Below are 14,663 nucleotides of genomic sequence, written 5' to 3' on the forward strand. Positions count from 1 at the left end.
AAATTATCAACTTTTGTATTTTGTATGCTTATGTCTTAGGAAAAACCAAAAGAGGCAGCAATGGGAATCCTTGATAAACTGAAACCATGAGACATCTCACTATAAATTATAATTTCAAATGAACTATAGAAATGTATGCATAAGTAGAATTATCCTAGAAGTTCTGGTTTCAATTTTACTACCATGGTTTGAACCCCGGGCATGGTTTGAAAGGGCAACCACAGACATCTGTAATTATCTGGTTGAAGGCAAAGAGGCTTGATAGTACTTGGAACAGTCTTCCCAAACTATGAGATGATAAAACATAATTGGATCTCACAATATGGCTGAACCTATACAACTTCCCAAAGACTATCCTGGGAGCTATCATTTTTATGGGCAGATAGCAGCTTTGATGCAATTTTTAACCATGCTCAAGACATAAGATGGTTAACTCTGTAACCTTGACAAAAGGAAAGAATTGAAAACTTATATCCTAGAACTTTCCTGGACATTTTATTTTATTTTATTTTATTTTTTTAATGTTTTTTATTTCTTTCTAGGAGAGAGAGAGAGAGAGACAGCGTGAACAGGGGAGGGTCAGAGAGAGAGGGAGTCACAGACTGAAACAGGCCCCAGGCTCTGAGCTGGCAGTCAGCACAGAGCCCGACGCGGGGCTCGAACCCACGAACCGTGAGATCATGACCTAAGTGAAAGTCGGACGCTTAACCGACTAAGCCACCCAAGTGCCCCATTCCTGGACATTTTAAAACATGGCAGGTCAGTAAGACAATAATTAACTCTAATTGGCCCTCCTACAAGCTTCTCTCCTTTCTACCTGGAGCTGAGTGGCACTCAAAAAGCAAAATAACTTTTTCTTATCTTTGAAAACATCAAAGGTAAATCAAAAATTACTTTCTACTGGATACTTTAAAACATAAAAGAACTCTAGTTAGAGTCAACAAGAGAAACGAACTTCCTAGTCCCAGTTAGAAATATCTTTTGGGAGCTACAAACTGTACGGTTGGCTAATTACTCAAATAAGCAAGGATCAATGAAGAAATTCCAAAATACCATGCACTCTAGAACTCAAAATGTTCTCATTTCAATATTACAATACAAGGAAAGAAACAAGCTCTCATTTTGGCAGAATCTTCATTTATCTAAGAGTGTCCAATTAATATTTCATATAACCATGTAGGGTATGCTAGATTCTTAATGGATTGTATTGATTAGGGAAGAAAGCTCAATGCTAATGTTCTTGTAGGGAAAAACAGAAACCATTTATTATCTCACATGGAACAAATCATGGATTCAGGAGCTTATGGCCACAAAACTAAGAGCTACAAGGAGGCTGGTTAGGATCATTTACATTTAACACATAAGTAAGTTCCATCAAAGTAAAGAAGATGCCCGAGCAACCCTAACAACCGTGACTGCCATAGCTGGGACCCAGAAGAGAGTTCCAGGTCATGGGTAGGATGTGGCTAATGTGGCTGGGCCTTGGGTGGCTCTGTCACCACTCGAGGCTCCTGTACATCCTACATGGATGCGATGAGGAAGTTACTGCAGTCATCCTCTCGTGGCCTGTGACTAACTCCAGATGCTCAAGTGATGGCTGCAGTTCGGGTTCTTTTCTGTGAAACAGACAATACTGTCTATGCTTTACAGCCCTGCTCTTGCCCTTTAGGGCCCTATGTCCCAAACATCTCGGCCACCCTGCCCTGCTCCTTTCAAATACAGATGGCCTGAACTGAGTGGAATATTGTGAGGGGCAGTTTAGAAAGCAGAGGGAAAAAAAAAATGCAGATAAAAACCTAACTCTCAAGTAGTGTTGATGTTTCTTGCCATTTACTTCTGTTCCCTTAAAAAAAATAGTGCATAGACTATAGAGATCCAGACCAAGGAATAAAAGGAAACTATATAACTTAGATCTGACTAGAAGGGTTCCAATCTTAAAGGAACTTTAAAAAGCATTAATCACCTGAAGTTTCTTCACAATGTTAACCAATTCTAAATACCTATCATAGGAAATGTTTGTCAAAACCTGGTGTTTTCCAAAGCAGATCTCACTTTACGTGGAACTAACATGTGGTTGGACGCGGGTGGGATCTGGGGGGCGGAAGGGGAGGCAGACTCATAGCTGGAGAGGTGGCAGATTGCTCTGTGTCTACCCCCTGATGAGGACAGAGGGCAGCCACACCATCCAGAACATACTTCAAATGGTAGCCAGTGTCTCAGAACTGAACACAACAGCTATATACAACTCTCTTTAGATGAGGCTCAATGACAACATTTTTTTCTCTTTTTTAACTTTTAAACCTTCTCAGCTTGGATGCCCTAAAGAGACTGGAGGTTATAGTTTACATTTTACAGATGCAAGAGACAAGCCAAAGATGTAATAAATAACCTGCCTGAGGAACTGGTTATTCTAAATAACCAAGACTATGTTTCAGCCAAATGTTTACTTGTCATTAGCTTCATATAGAAAGTATATTCTTAAGCTCATAAACATTGTTTTTCAATTTCCGAATTGAAATCCTCTACCAGTTACATATCCACAAACTCTAGAGGGTACATGAAATATTGTGCAAGTTACCAGAGGTGAGCTGATTTTTTTTTTTTAAAACAACAACAACAACAACAACAACAAATAACCCTAAAGTTCTAAATAGGCTATTGTAACCAAGTTTATACACAAAGGATACAGGTATATTTATTTTATCTAGAATTTTGCCTCTTCAATTACTAAGTCTCTTACAGAATAATCAAGATGTTACTTGGCTCCAAGGTCCTTGGGGAATAAAATGTCACCACTGCAGCTGCTATATTTCCTGCTCACGGCCTTTCAAATTAAAAAAAGGGAAAGGAGGGCCCAATACAAATGCAGAATTTAATTAGTTAGTAAAAGCCAAAATCCTTGCTCAAAGCCCTGTTCTTCCTGCAATATCGCATTCTTTTCTTCTTGTGTAAACTTTTCATTATGAAGGAGACATCTTTATAATATAATAACTCTAGTTATAATGTAACTTCTGGTAACATAACTCCTGCATTAGAAAAGACAGCATGTTCAAGTAATGTTGTTTTAATACAATTTGTGTTCAGCAGAAACCAAGTCAACTTAGTCATTTAGAATTTGATCAATGTGAATTAGTGTCTCACTGAGATAAACCATTTGATCATTTAGAAATTGATCAATGAGAATCAGAGATAAAACATTTATCATGTACATTTGGTCTATCAGAGCCATTCACGCAGCACTAAAGTAGGTTATAAGTAGACATCAATAAGTGTTACAGACAATGTGCAGGGTACCTGTCAGCTGCAGATACAAATACAACAGTATATAATTTTAATCCTTCTGATAAGGCAAGTTATTCAATAAGGCAGCTGGAGTCACTGAAAAATTACTGGAGCTCAACTTTGGAGAAATCAGAAAGAACACCACAGCAAAAGTAAACAGCTCAAACTTTTGAAATAAGTTTTAATTAAAAGTAAAAGGTAAGTAACATAAATTTACTTGGCTAAACTTCTAGAAGAGTTTGAGACTCTTCATCAGAGTAAACTTTGTACCTGCGGTACCATTAGTTCTATTAATCTAATATTTCCAAACTGAAGTCACATTGACATTCAGGCGCACTGGCTTATGCATCTAACAGAATTATAAATTTGCCAGTCAAAACCTTATTTAATTATTTTACAGCCAATTAAGCAGGATCTTTAAACACTGTTGCTTAAAACTGTCCATGATCCCATGTGTAATTATAGAGAACATGAGAAACACCTGCTGATACCACCAGCCTGTCATCCTCAGATTCACGAATTCATTCCAGTATAGCTATTAAAATCATCCACCCAAAAGAGAAACAAAACAGTACTGCCAATGTAGAGGAGCAGAAAACTTGCCACCCCAAAATATGTCCCTCTGGCATAGGATTCTATTTGGTTGATTATTAAAAATAAAAACAAAAACAACAAACCTGTCAACACATGAGAAGCTCTGGAAACCAAGCAGAAGTTACACTTTTACAAGAGACCTGCCCATGCATAAGGGAAACCTCTGTTTGTAAGGGAGGTCTCCCTTGCTGTACCAGGAAGAGGAGGGATGACTCAATCTCTAGAAACTCCTATCAATGGAGAAAAGAATGACTTAAGTCTGCATCACCACCTCACGCTTGTTGACTGTGCTCCCGTCACTGATACTATACCTCTAACATCTTTTGTCTTTAGCTGAGGATGGTATTTAAGGTGATGGTTTTGGCCATTTTAGAGAGTTACTCAGTTTCTCCAGGTCCCTGTCATATACACATGTTACTACTCTTTGAGTTGTTTTCTCCTATTATTTGGTTTTACACCAATTTAATTATTCAACCAGCCAAGGGACCCAGAGGAAGGGAAAACTTTTCCACCCCTGCATCAGTCAAAGTGAAAACCCAATAAAACCAAACATATTTTAAAGTTAAAGGATTTTACATTGAAGAAAACTTTGAATATATGGTAATACTTGCAAAATCCATTTTATCTCTAAGAGTTCTGCATAGCACTCCTCAGATACTCTAAAATTACCTAAACTTCTTTCACAGGGTGACTAATCTTTTAATACTTTGTAAGGATAGCCCAGGCTTCTTCCATGAGCTAAATTTATAAGTCAGGTTTCAACAACTTCGTTCAAGGATAAAAGTGAAAACCCCTTCTAAAGTCAGGCACACAAAGGAGTATTACTAGTGCTCACATATGATCTCACAGAATCACACTCCTTCACAAGGGCTTCGCCTTTCAAAGAAACTGAAGCCACGCTGAAAAGTTACACCTCTAACAAAAGGATTCCAGAACTATTTTCCACAGACCTACGTAGCTTCTCACATACGCATTTTCTCCTTTCTGGAAGACAGAAATGGGCCACTTTGTTATCTAAGACAGCATGAGAAAGAAATATCAGTCTTTTTCAAAATGCTTTTCATGTGGTTGATAATGCATGACTTCATTGGGTTTTTCACTGCCTTCAAAATATTCTATATTTCTTAGATATGTGCTTTTACATTTGCTTGATAATAGCTTTTATATTAACACAACAACAACAACTCATGGAGCACCTGAATGGCTCAGTTGGCTAAGCGTCCTGCTCTTGATTTTTGGCTCAGGTCATGATCTCCCGTTGATGGGACAGAGCCCAGTGTTGGGCTTTGCACCAACAGCATGGAGCCTGCTTGGGATTCTCTCCCACTCTGTGTCTCTGCCCCTCCCCTGCTTGTGTGCTCTCTTATGTACAAAATACACTGTTAAGGGTGTTTCAGTTTTGTGGGCGTGGTAGGCAGGCTCTACTCTACCCTCTGACAGGGATCCTGAAATAGGGCGCCTGCAGCACTTTTTCCCTACAGCTCTGCCACATCCCTCACTGTGTCCTCGGTCCCCAGGGCTTCACATGTGGTCTCCCGTTGGGCCGGGGGCTTCCTGAAGATAAAAACTCTTCTATTATCTTTTTTGTTTAATATCATGTCGATTTTGCCTGGAAACACAAAGAAATTTCTCCTGTGGTGAGCAGCTGAACTGGACATAACAATAAAATTATATTATCACAATATATATATAACAATAAAAACTGATAAAATCAAATATGCACTGAGCGTTTACCTTGTGCTAGACCTATGCACAGCACCATCAATGTAGCATTATTTGATGTATTATTTTGTTTAATGACCTATCAGGTGGAAAATAAGGAATTATATATATATATTAATATATAAGGAACGTAATTCTCGGTATGCTGAGCTATTTGACACAATACTAGCTCCACGTAGCTAGGAACTAGCACCATACAAGGCTCTATTTAACAGATATTAACAAAGGGTGATAAAAGGTGATTGGAACTGCTAACAGTGACTTTTTAGTTGGACTGGGAAAAGTAATGGTTATCTTTTGAATAAAGGCTAGATATAAAAAAAACCTGCTGGATTTGCTAAGTGATTTGGGTTTTATAGCTAAAATTTTAACGCTGTTGTGGTCGGGAAACCTTCTTGCTGGAAAATAAACACACATTCTTAATCTCCAAATTGATTCTTACTGAAAGAAACAGTAAACAGTATTTTAAATAACTTATTAGGGGCACAATTATCCCATTACAGTAGAACTAATCTTGGATTTTTCAAATGTTCTTTATGGGAAAGTCCTGTCTTCCCCCTGCTCTCTGGGGACTCTGAGTTCCACACTCTGGAGTCCCTACCTCTCTCCTCATAGCTGTGATCTCAGAACTCGGAGGGCAGGTCACATAGAAGCGCTCTGAATGAATGATGAGATGATAAAATAGGAGGAAAAATCCCATTAAATCTAAAGTGTTTCAATGGGTTTCTGCCAAAACTATAAACTGAGGACTGAAGGGTGAGTTAATATTTAAGCATCCCTAAAATAATACCATTAGCTATCCTGGCAGGATGCATCGATGTGACTGGTGTTTATCACGTGCCGCCTCAAATGCTCTTAGGTTTCTTTCTCTATATAATGATTTTGTGTGACCCCTTATCAGGTAAGTAATAAAGCCCTTGAAATTTAAAAAGCTTCCATCTCCTGTAACCAAGATGCACCCAAATGAATTCTTCCATCAGATAAAATTAACTAAATCCTCCTCAAATTTCGTCAGAGCTTGTTGAGATCAACAATGCTGAAATCAACAGTGTCATGCAATGAAAAGGATATAGCATACTGCCTTGCAAAAGACTGAAGCTGCCAGCATTACCTGAGATGGTCTGATCTGTAAGGAGAAACAAAGTTCCACTGAGTAACTTCAGTGCCTTCAAAGATGGTAAGCATCTCTCATACTCAAGGCACTATCACTTCCTAGGTATGAGGCTACCAAACTCACCACGAATCAAAATACAAACTTTCTAAGAAGTTCCGTGTAGCAGGTAGTACTGGGGGGGGGGGGGGGGGGACCTAATATAATGAAAGCCACTCTCTGAAAAACTAGCTCTTAAAATACCTTCATAGTATGTAAAAACCTGGGGTTTTGTTTGTACCAGAGTTGGCCAAACTGTAAAGTCTAAGGGCAGAGTCTCCAAGACTGTCCTCACCCTAGCATCATCTACAAGTTCAAGGGGTTCCCAAAACTGCTCTAGCCTTAATAATTCACTAAAAGTATCCACAGAACTCATAGAGAGCTATTAAAATCACGGTTATGGCTTAACATGGGAAATGATAGAGAGTTAGCCAAAAAAAGAGATAGGATGGAGAGGATAGAGTCTGGGAGAGTTCTAAATGCAAAATTTCCACTCTCCTTAAGATGCTCTACTCCCCTGGCATTCACCTGTGACAATCTGCAGAGATTCAACCAGAGAAGCTGGCTCAAAGTTCCATGTCCAGAGTTTCACTGGGGCCTCATTGCATAGTTTTGCTTGACTGATTGCTCATGTGGCTGAATTCAGTCTGCAGCACCACTTCCCCAGAGGTTGGTTTGACAGTACACAGCCCAAAGGGCCCATCATGACTAATGACACACTTCTATCAATTGGGAAATTCCAAAGAGTTAGAGGTTCCCTCTCCCAGAAGATGAGCATACAGGCCAGACCTCTCCTTGGGAAAGGTTAAATTCTGTACCACACCAAATGAGAGTAGAATTTAATAAAGAATAATATCTTACAAAGGTAATAGAATGAAGCTGCTGAGGCTCTGATTAAAATTAAGTCTAGGGGCACCCGGGTGGCTCAGTTTGTTGAGTGACAACTCTTGATTTGGCCTAGGTCATGATCTCATGGTTTTGTAGGATCAAGCCCCATGTCAGGCTCTGCATGCTGACCATCTGTGGAACCTGCTTGGGATTCTCTCTCTGTCCCTCCCCTACTCGTACTCTTTCTGTCTCTCTCAAAATAAATAAATAAACTTAAAAAAAAAAATACAACCACTAAGTTTAACCTACAGTTTCATGTTGTCTTGGAGAAAGTCAATCAGCAGGACATTTATTTCTGTGTTCCCCATAGCCTCTCATTTGTCAGCAGGCTAGCCCAGGCTGAATGACATGGCAGCTGCACAGGGCTTTCAGAAGAGTGATTCTTTTCATCTAAAACCAGATTCATCTCTCTCTATAAATATCCAGACTCCATCAATTTTCCGATATGCTAAACTTCTATTTCTGGTTCTCCCTGGTCCCTACCTCCAGGTGTTAGGGGCTGGACTGGGACCCCTCCCCAACCAAATTCATATGTTGGAGACCTAATGACAAGCAGCAGAAAGCATATTTGGACAAACGGTTTTCAAAGTGGTAATCATATTAAAATGAAGTCATTAGGGTGAGCCCTAATGCACTGTGATTTATAAAAGGAGACTGAGACACGGATGTGGAGGAGGAAGACAGGCCAACCATGTGGGGACTCTGATCTCAGACTTGCAGCCTCCAGACTGTGAGGAAATCAACTTCTGTGGAACCGCTCAGTCTGTGGTTCTGTTATGGCAACCCTAGCGAATGAATATGCCAATCACTCACTAGTTCATGTCTAGACTTTCAATGACTTGCTTGCACCCATCTCTTTTTCTCACACAGTCCTCCCATATACTACTACTGCTTTTTATTCCTCACACCTCTGATCAGGCCTCACATCCACTGTCTGATTAGTATTACGGAAGGAGCAAGAAATCAAGTGCTTACCTGGTGATCAAAGATCTTCCAAAGACTTTTTGCTACCTGAAGACCAACTTCTCAGCCCAGCAGTTATCAAAGGACCCTACTGACCTTTCCAACTTCACCTTGCACAAGAGTCTCTCTGAGTCAAACCACTGATCTTAATGGACTTGACACCCACCAATTATAGAACATGATTTTCCTTCTGAATACTTTCCTTTCCACCGATTCACTATTTTTCTCCAAGCCTCAACTGAATTATTGTTTTCTTTATGATAACTTCATAGATCATTCTAGTCAGAACTGATCTCCTTTGATTTATCTTAAATTTTACTTACCTGAATGAATAGCTATCCTCTTACAATAGAGAAATACTCAGGATGCTAAGTCAAAGATTCGCATGGCATAAAGATAGAAAGATTAACAAATGTCACTTTATCATTAGGAAGAAAGATAAAACTATAACATGAAAAATACATATTTAGAGTACCTTTTAAAATCAACTCCAGATGCATTTTTGTATGTAAATACTTAAGAGAGCACATTAACCTTTAAAAGTGAGATTTGTGGCCCATTCTTTGAAGGTCTCTCCCTGCTGGCCTAAAAAGACAATTCACTAACAAAGACAAAGAGGTTTGTCTAAATATACTTCAAACTACCTTAAAAAAAGATTTTTTTATTACATTAAAGAACACTATTATCCATTACCACACAAATTATACCACAGCAGAAAGTAATAATGTTACACCTTAGGGTTTAATCATTTTATCAAAAGCTTATAACCATGCACCAGGAAGAAGGTCAGAGCTCAATTCGATCTGTCAACTAAACCTGTCACAATACCTTTTTTTGCTTCACTAATTTACACATGTGCTACTAACAGAGGTTATACAATACAACTATTTATACTCTCAGGAAAATTCTGAATGATGTCTTCTTACCTAATGTGAGAACTGGCAGCAAAGGGAAAGTACAGGGCTATGGGTCACGGACACTTTGATCCATCAATTAGAACATTCATTTAAACATTCCAAGGATTAATAGAGGCAGCAATTTAACACCACCTTAATAATCAAGGGCAAGGTAAAGTCTGTGATTTAAATGCTTTCAAGGTACATGGGAAGAAATGAAAACAGCTTAAACATGAGAAAAGTGGTTACTCAAATTTGGACATGCCTGTCATTTTATTATATAAAACTGAATAGTCTCTATGATTCTATTATTAACAGAGGTAGCCATTTCACGTCACCTTTATAATCAAGGGCATCCCATCTTATATAATGTTATTCCAAATGAAAATTCTATTAGCATTCCTTTCAACTTCCTCTTACTTCATAAAATTGAGTTGCAACAGGCTCTCATCAAATGCCCTTTCCTTGTATTTGAATTCCACTCCATCCCACTAATGGAGAACATGGATACATCTCCACCACCCAAATATATATACTCCAAGTATTCCAGAGGGCCCACAACAAACTATCCACTCTTCAAAAAGCAAGAAAGTTGTACTTTGATCTTGTCATGAACAGTAAATAATTACAGTGTTATATGTTAAAAACTTACTTGAATTTTGCTTCTACCGCTTCAGCTGCTTTCTGATATTGTTCAGTGGTGACTTTGTAGAATTCTGAGCTCTGTGGAAAAAGATTGATAGTACACTTTTCACTATTCAAGAGAACAAAATGTGCACAAGACTTTTAATTACAACAAAAACCACATTAAAGCTTTTTTCAGTCATTCAAACAGTAGGACAAAGATTTCTTGCATAAGTGACATAAATACTTAAAAAAGTCCAAGTAAAGGTATCCATTTAAATAATAGTATATCTGCTGGTATACAAGTTGTAATTAGAGTAAACCTTCATTGTTATAATTCATTATTTGATCCTTGTGAGAAAATTCTTCACATTCTTAGCCTATTATTCCAATGTTCTACCTAGGATATTAAAGGTTCATTTCTTTTTATACAGTACTTTGGTCCTCAAGATGGATTCTTTACAGAGTAGACTGTGTTCTATCACCCTCACATGACCACAAGAAGATCAATATTTATAACAAATTAATCAGTAAGAACAGAGTATGGATTTAGGTAATATCTGTACCAAAAAAAAAAATTTGTTTCCAGTATTACGTAAATGAACACATAAGCAACATATATCAAGCTGCAATAGGAAAGGAATGCCTTTCCTGAGGCAGGAAAATTTTAAACTATCTACTCTGGCTGGCTACTTTGAAAACTGTCTTACTGCAGGGGGTGGTCTAAATGACCCCATGAGCCTTCAGACTCAATGAAATATCCTGCAAAATGTGTCCCAGTACAAAAGAATACTACACAATATAGTGGTCTATTGTGCACCTTCAATCCCTAATCATTCAGGTTGCACATGCACGACTTGGAGTAGTTTATTTTTTAATAAATCATTGTTGGTTGGTGAGAAAATGAAAATGAAATCCTCTTCACACCAGTGACCCCTCTGCATTTAACAATCTGGGTTGCCCAATGACAGTCACATCCAGGTTTCTTGGATATAGATAAAATCAATACATATGTGATTAGACAGCAGACTCAGGGTGGCTGGTGCAATGGACAGGTCACCATTTGAGATGATGAATGGCCCTCTATCAACCTAGAGTCCCCTACGATGCTAACATTTACTATAATCTTATTTGGGCTGCGATTTATCTTTCTTGCACCTGATCAATAAAGATGAACAGAACAGTTGTAAGGATCGATTGTAATTTTTTATCATTTTCAAGCACGAAGGTGCATTTCTGACATGAAGACAATATTCTAAGTGTACTGCTTCTGCATTTTTTAAAATTACAATGCAAGTGACCAACTTTATCAGTCTATGTGTGGAAAGGTTTTAATTCATCTGTAGGTCGCAAACTACCAAAAGGCCATTTGTCTTCTCAGATATTATAACCTTACATCGTGTCACACCTTCCTTTCAGTTTTATTTTATAAGATTTTTCTTTCCTTTAAAATACACACTGGTCACTACATGCTCTTTTGCAATGTTTGGTGTAAGCTGTGTGTGTGTGTGTGTGTGTGTGTGTGTGTGTGAGAGAGAGAGAGAGAGAGAGAGAGAAAGAGAGAGAGAGAGAGAGAGAACCCTTCTAACAAAGAGGGCAGTAAAAAGGCAGTGACTGACCTACCACTAACACTGATGAGAAACTCCCCATTCTGCTATGATAATGTCAAGGGGGTGTTATGATACTGAATTTTCAAAATGCTGGCAAAGCTAAACATCTTGACTAATACTTCCAATTATTTTAAGCATTGTAATTTTTCTCATCACGAAAGGGTGGAGTCTGTTTCTCCCCTCTTCAATCTGGGCGGGGCCTGTGAGTTGCTCTGTCCAACAGAATGTGACAGGAATGACAATGCGCCAGTTGTAAACATAAGCCTCTCTCTTGGAACCCTGGCCTAGTGCCACATATATATAAGTCCAGGCTGAAGAGGGAGAGACTCTAAGTCACCCCAGCTGAAGCCATCATAGACCAGCCAAACCTTAGTATAAGTGAAGTATAAGTGAAGGCAGTCAAATCCAGAAATGCCCAACTGGGTGACCTGAAGGATCATGAAGTAAATAAATGGTTGTGTTAAGCCATTGAGTTTGGGGTAGTTGGTTATACAGTGAAAGCTAACTGATTTATCCCCTTTGCCTGTGTTCTCATAGCCCCATGGACTTCTAGCAAAGCACTTAACGCACTTACCGACCATGTGTTTTTTACATGTGGCCTTTCCAAGTAGTCCATAAGACCTCTAAAGGCGAGTATTTCATCCCATTCATCAATATACTTAAGCATTCGGCAAAGTACATGATACACAAAACTTACTAAAATCATGTTAGAGTGACACCATTAATTCTAAGTTACATTCCAAAGTTTACTTTTATCTAAAACAGGCTGGAATAGAGAGAAATTTAAGGTAAATGAAATACTGTAACGTGGAAAAGTGGAATATTTATTATACATCTCTTAGAAACTAACCAACACTGCAGTCTGCTATGCCACAAAAACTGCAAATGGCTATTGCTTAAGATTGTGTTCAATTACAGTAAGATACAATTAACAGTTCAAGGGACAAACAGTAGCTTGAACAGGTAAGGGGTTTATTTTTCTCATATCATAAGTAGTCTGGTTGCTGGAAACTCGGAGCTGATGTAGGTGCCAAGGATTTTATCAAATGACTAGGCCCTTTTCTCTCAATTCCTTTGCAGCTACCCTTAGCATTTGGCTTTTATTCTCACAATTTCAAGATAGCTAGTGCACCTCCGGTTATCATGCCCAAGCTCTAAGGAAGTAAGAGGAGGGAGGTAAAAAGAAGGGAAGAAAAGCCCTCTCCAGAGATCCGTGCTTACATCTCTCTGGCCAGACTTCTATATCATGCACGGCCCTGGCTGCAAAGATTTTTGTTCTCTCACTTCTACAGTAAGAAAGAGAAGGCAGGAGTTTGGAATTGGTGTCTATTGAGCCAATTTATCATACCTGCCACAGACAGTTGAAGTGATAGCACAAAATCATGCACAAAACTGTGTGGTTGATTTTAGATATGAGTATTCCAGTATTTCTTTCCAGATGCTCTTAAACTTTGAATCTGGGTGTGGGGGGATTTACGCATCTGGTATTCTAATACTCAAGAACAAAGTTTTTAGACAAGATAGGAAGGAAATGGGAATCAACAAGAGTGGGCATCATTCCCACTTTTTGGGCTAGCCATGGCCCACGTTTTTGAATGTGTGATACTGCCATTTTCCATTTTCAGAAAGTTTCCCTTTAAAAGTATATTTTAAAATACACCTGCACAGACACACATTATTGCTAGGTTTGAAAAGTATCTGTTTTTAAGTTCTAAATTAGATCAAAAGAAAACATGCACACACAGTATCCTCTCAGGTTCTGAATCTCATTTCTGTTCTATTATCATACCTCCAGTATGTAAGAAACAAACAAAGCAAAAAGGTCACAAGAAAAATTTGTTAATGAGCTCTCGTCAGTTCTTTTACCAAATGCTTCATATGATGATTTGGGCACAACTACATAAGACATCATACTCAGGTATAATGTAAATTCTGGTAATCTTACACTTTTTCTCAGAGGTGAGTGAGACGACTCCGCACTGTCCATTCGAAGAGTGTGGCAGCTCAGCAGGCATTTAGCAACAGCGAGTGGGAGAAGGACTAGGTCTGACCCGTACTGGGAACGGTCTAGCTGAAGGTGTGGATCTCCTCTTTCCAAGTTGATCTGTAATTACCACTAACAACTGTAGGTCTCTATCCCTCTTACAACCCACCCAAACACAAATGTTACTCTACCTGGCTTGTTTTTTTAAACAAAGGTTTAGTGTGTACAACTACCAATGAAAGCCTTCCTATTGACAGTATCATTATGAGCATTCCTATGTTAAGTAGCTGGATTCAAAACAGACTTGTACTTATATCACTTGCTAGGAGCTATGTTACAATATGCAGTCAGCTAGATGCAGGTAAGTATGTTTCCCCCAAGATGACCCAGCGCTAAGCATTTGGGGACCTGACTGCACATGCAGCAGGGTTACAATTCCAGGCACAGAATCCCTGAAACAGTCATATACTAAATGGCATCAGGTGGCCAGAAAGAGTTCAATGCTTCCTCACCCATCCTGTCTTTTTGTAGACTTACACAGAATCAAGAGACTCCCTGCAACATAACTCAATTTTCTGCACAAGAATTTTAAGAACTATAGAATTCTTAGAAGTTAAAAAAAATCACTAAGGGTCTCAATTTAGGTTATCTAGTGGCTTCAGTTATTTCTCCTGATAAACCTTCCATCAGAACACCTAACAGCTGGTTTGAATTCTGCCTTCTGTGTGCTCCTGTGTATGTTGAAGTCTGTTACAGGTGGGCAGAAGAGCCATGGAAGGAACTTGAACATATTCATTGAGAAAAGTGGCCCTTGAATAAAGTAGTTGGCATCATAAGGACTCTTTCATTTTTGGCACTTCTTAAATCCATGGCCTTGAGTCCACTGTCTCTCGACTCTCTACTTTTATGTCTTTCCCTCCCTCTAACCTCCTGCTCCAGAGAATGCTATG

At 38.7% G+C, this 14,663-nt stretch overlaps 1 protein-coding gene across 2 annotated transcripts in view; it reads right to left on the reverse strand.

Moving 5' to 3' along the window:
- Positions 1–14,663, reverse strand: part of CHCHD3 (coiled-coil-helix-coiled-coil-helix domain containing 3) — a 276,511-nt gene that overhangs the window by 44,152 nt on the left and 217,696 nt on the right. For both annotated transcript variants that reach the window (XM_039244019.1, XM_039244011.1), the window contains exon 6: positions 10,148–10,218. In XM_039244019.1, coding sequence (XP_039099950.1) covers positions 10,148–10,218 — 71 coding nt within the window. The remainder of the gene's footprint in view (positions 1–10,147; positions 10,219–14,663) is intronic.

Source organism: Hyaena hyaena, unplaced genomic scaffold (genome assembly GCF_003009895.1).
Source record: "Hyaena hyaena isolate Hyena2069 unplaced genomic scaffold, ASM300989v1 scaffold_8, whole genome shotgun sequence".
NCBI classification, from domain to species: Eukaryota; Metazoa; Chordata; class Mammalia; order Carnivora; family Hyaenidae; genus Hyaena; species Hyaena hyaena.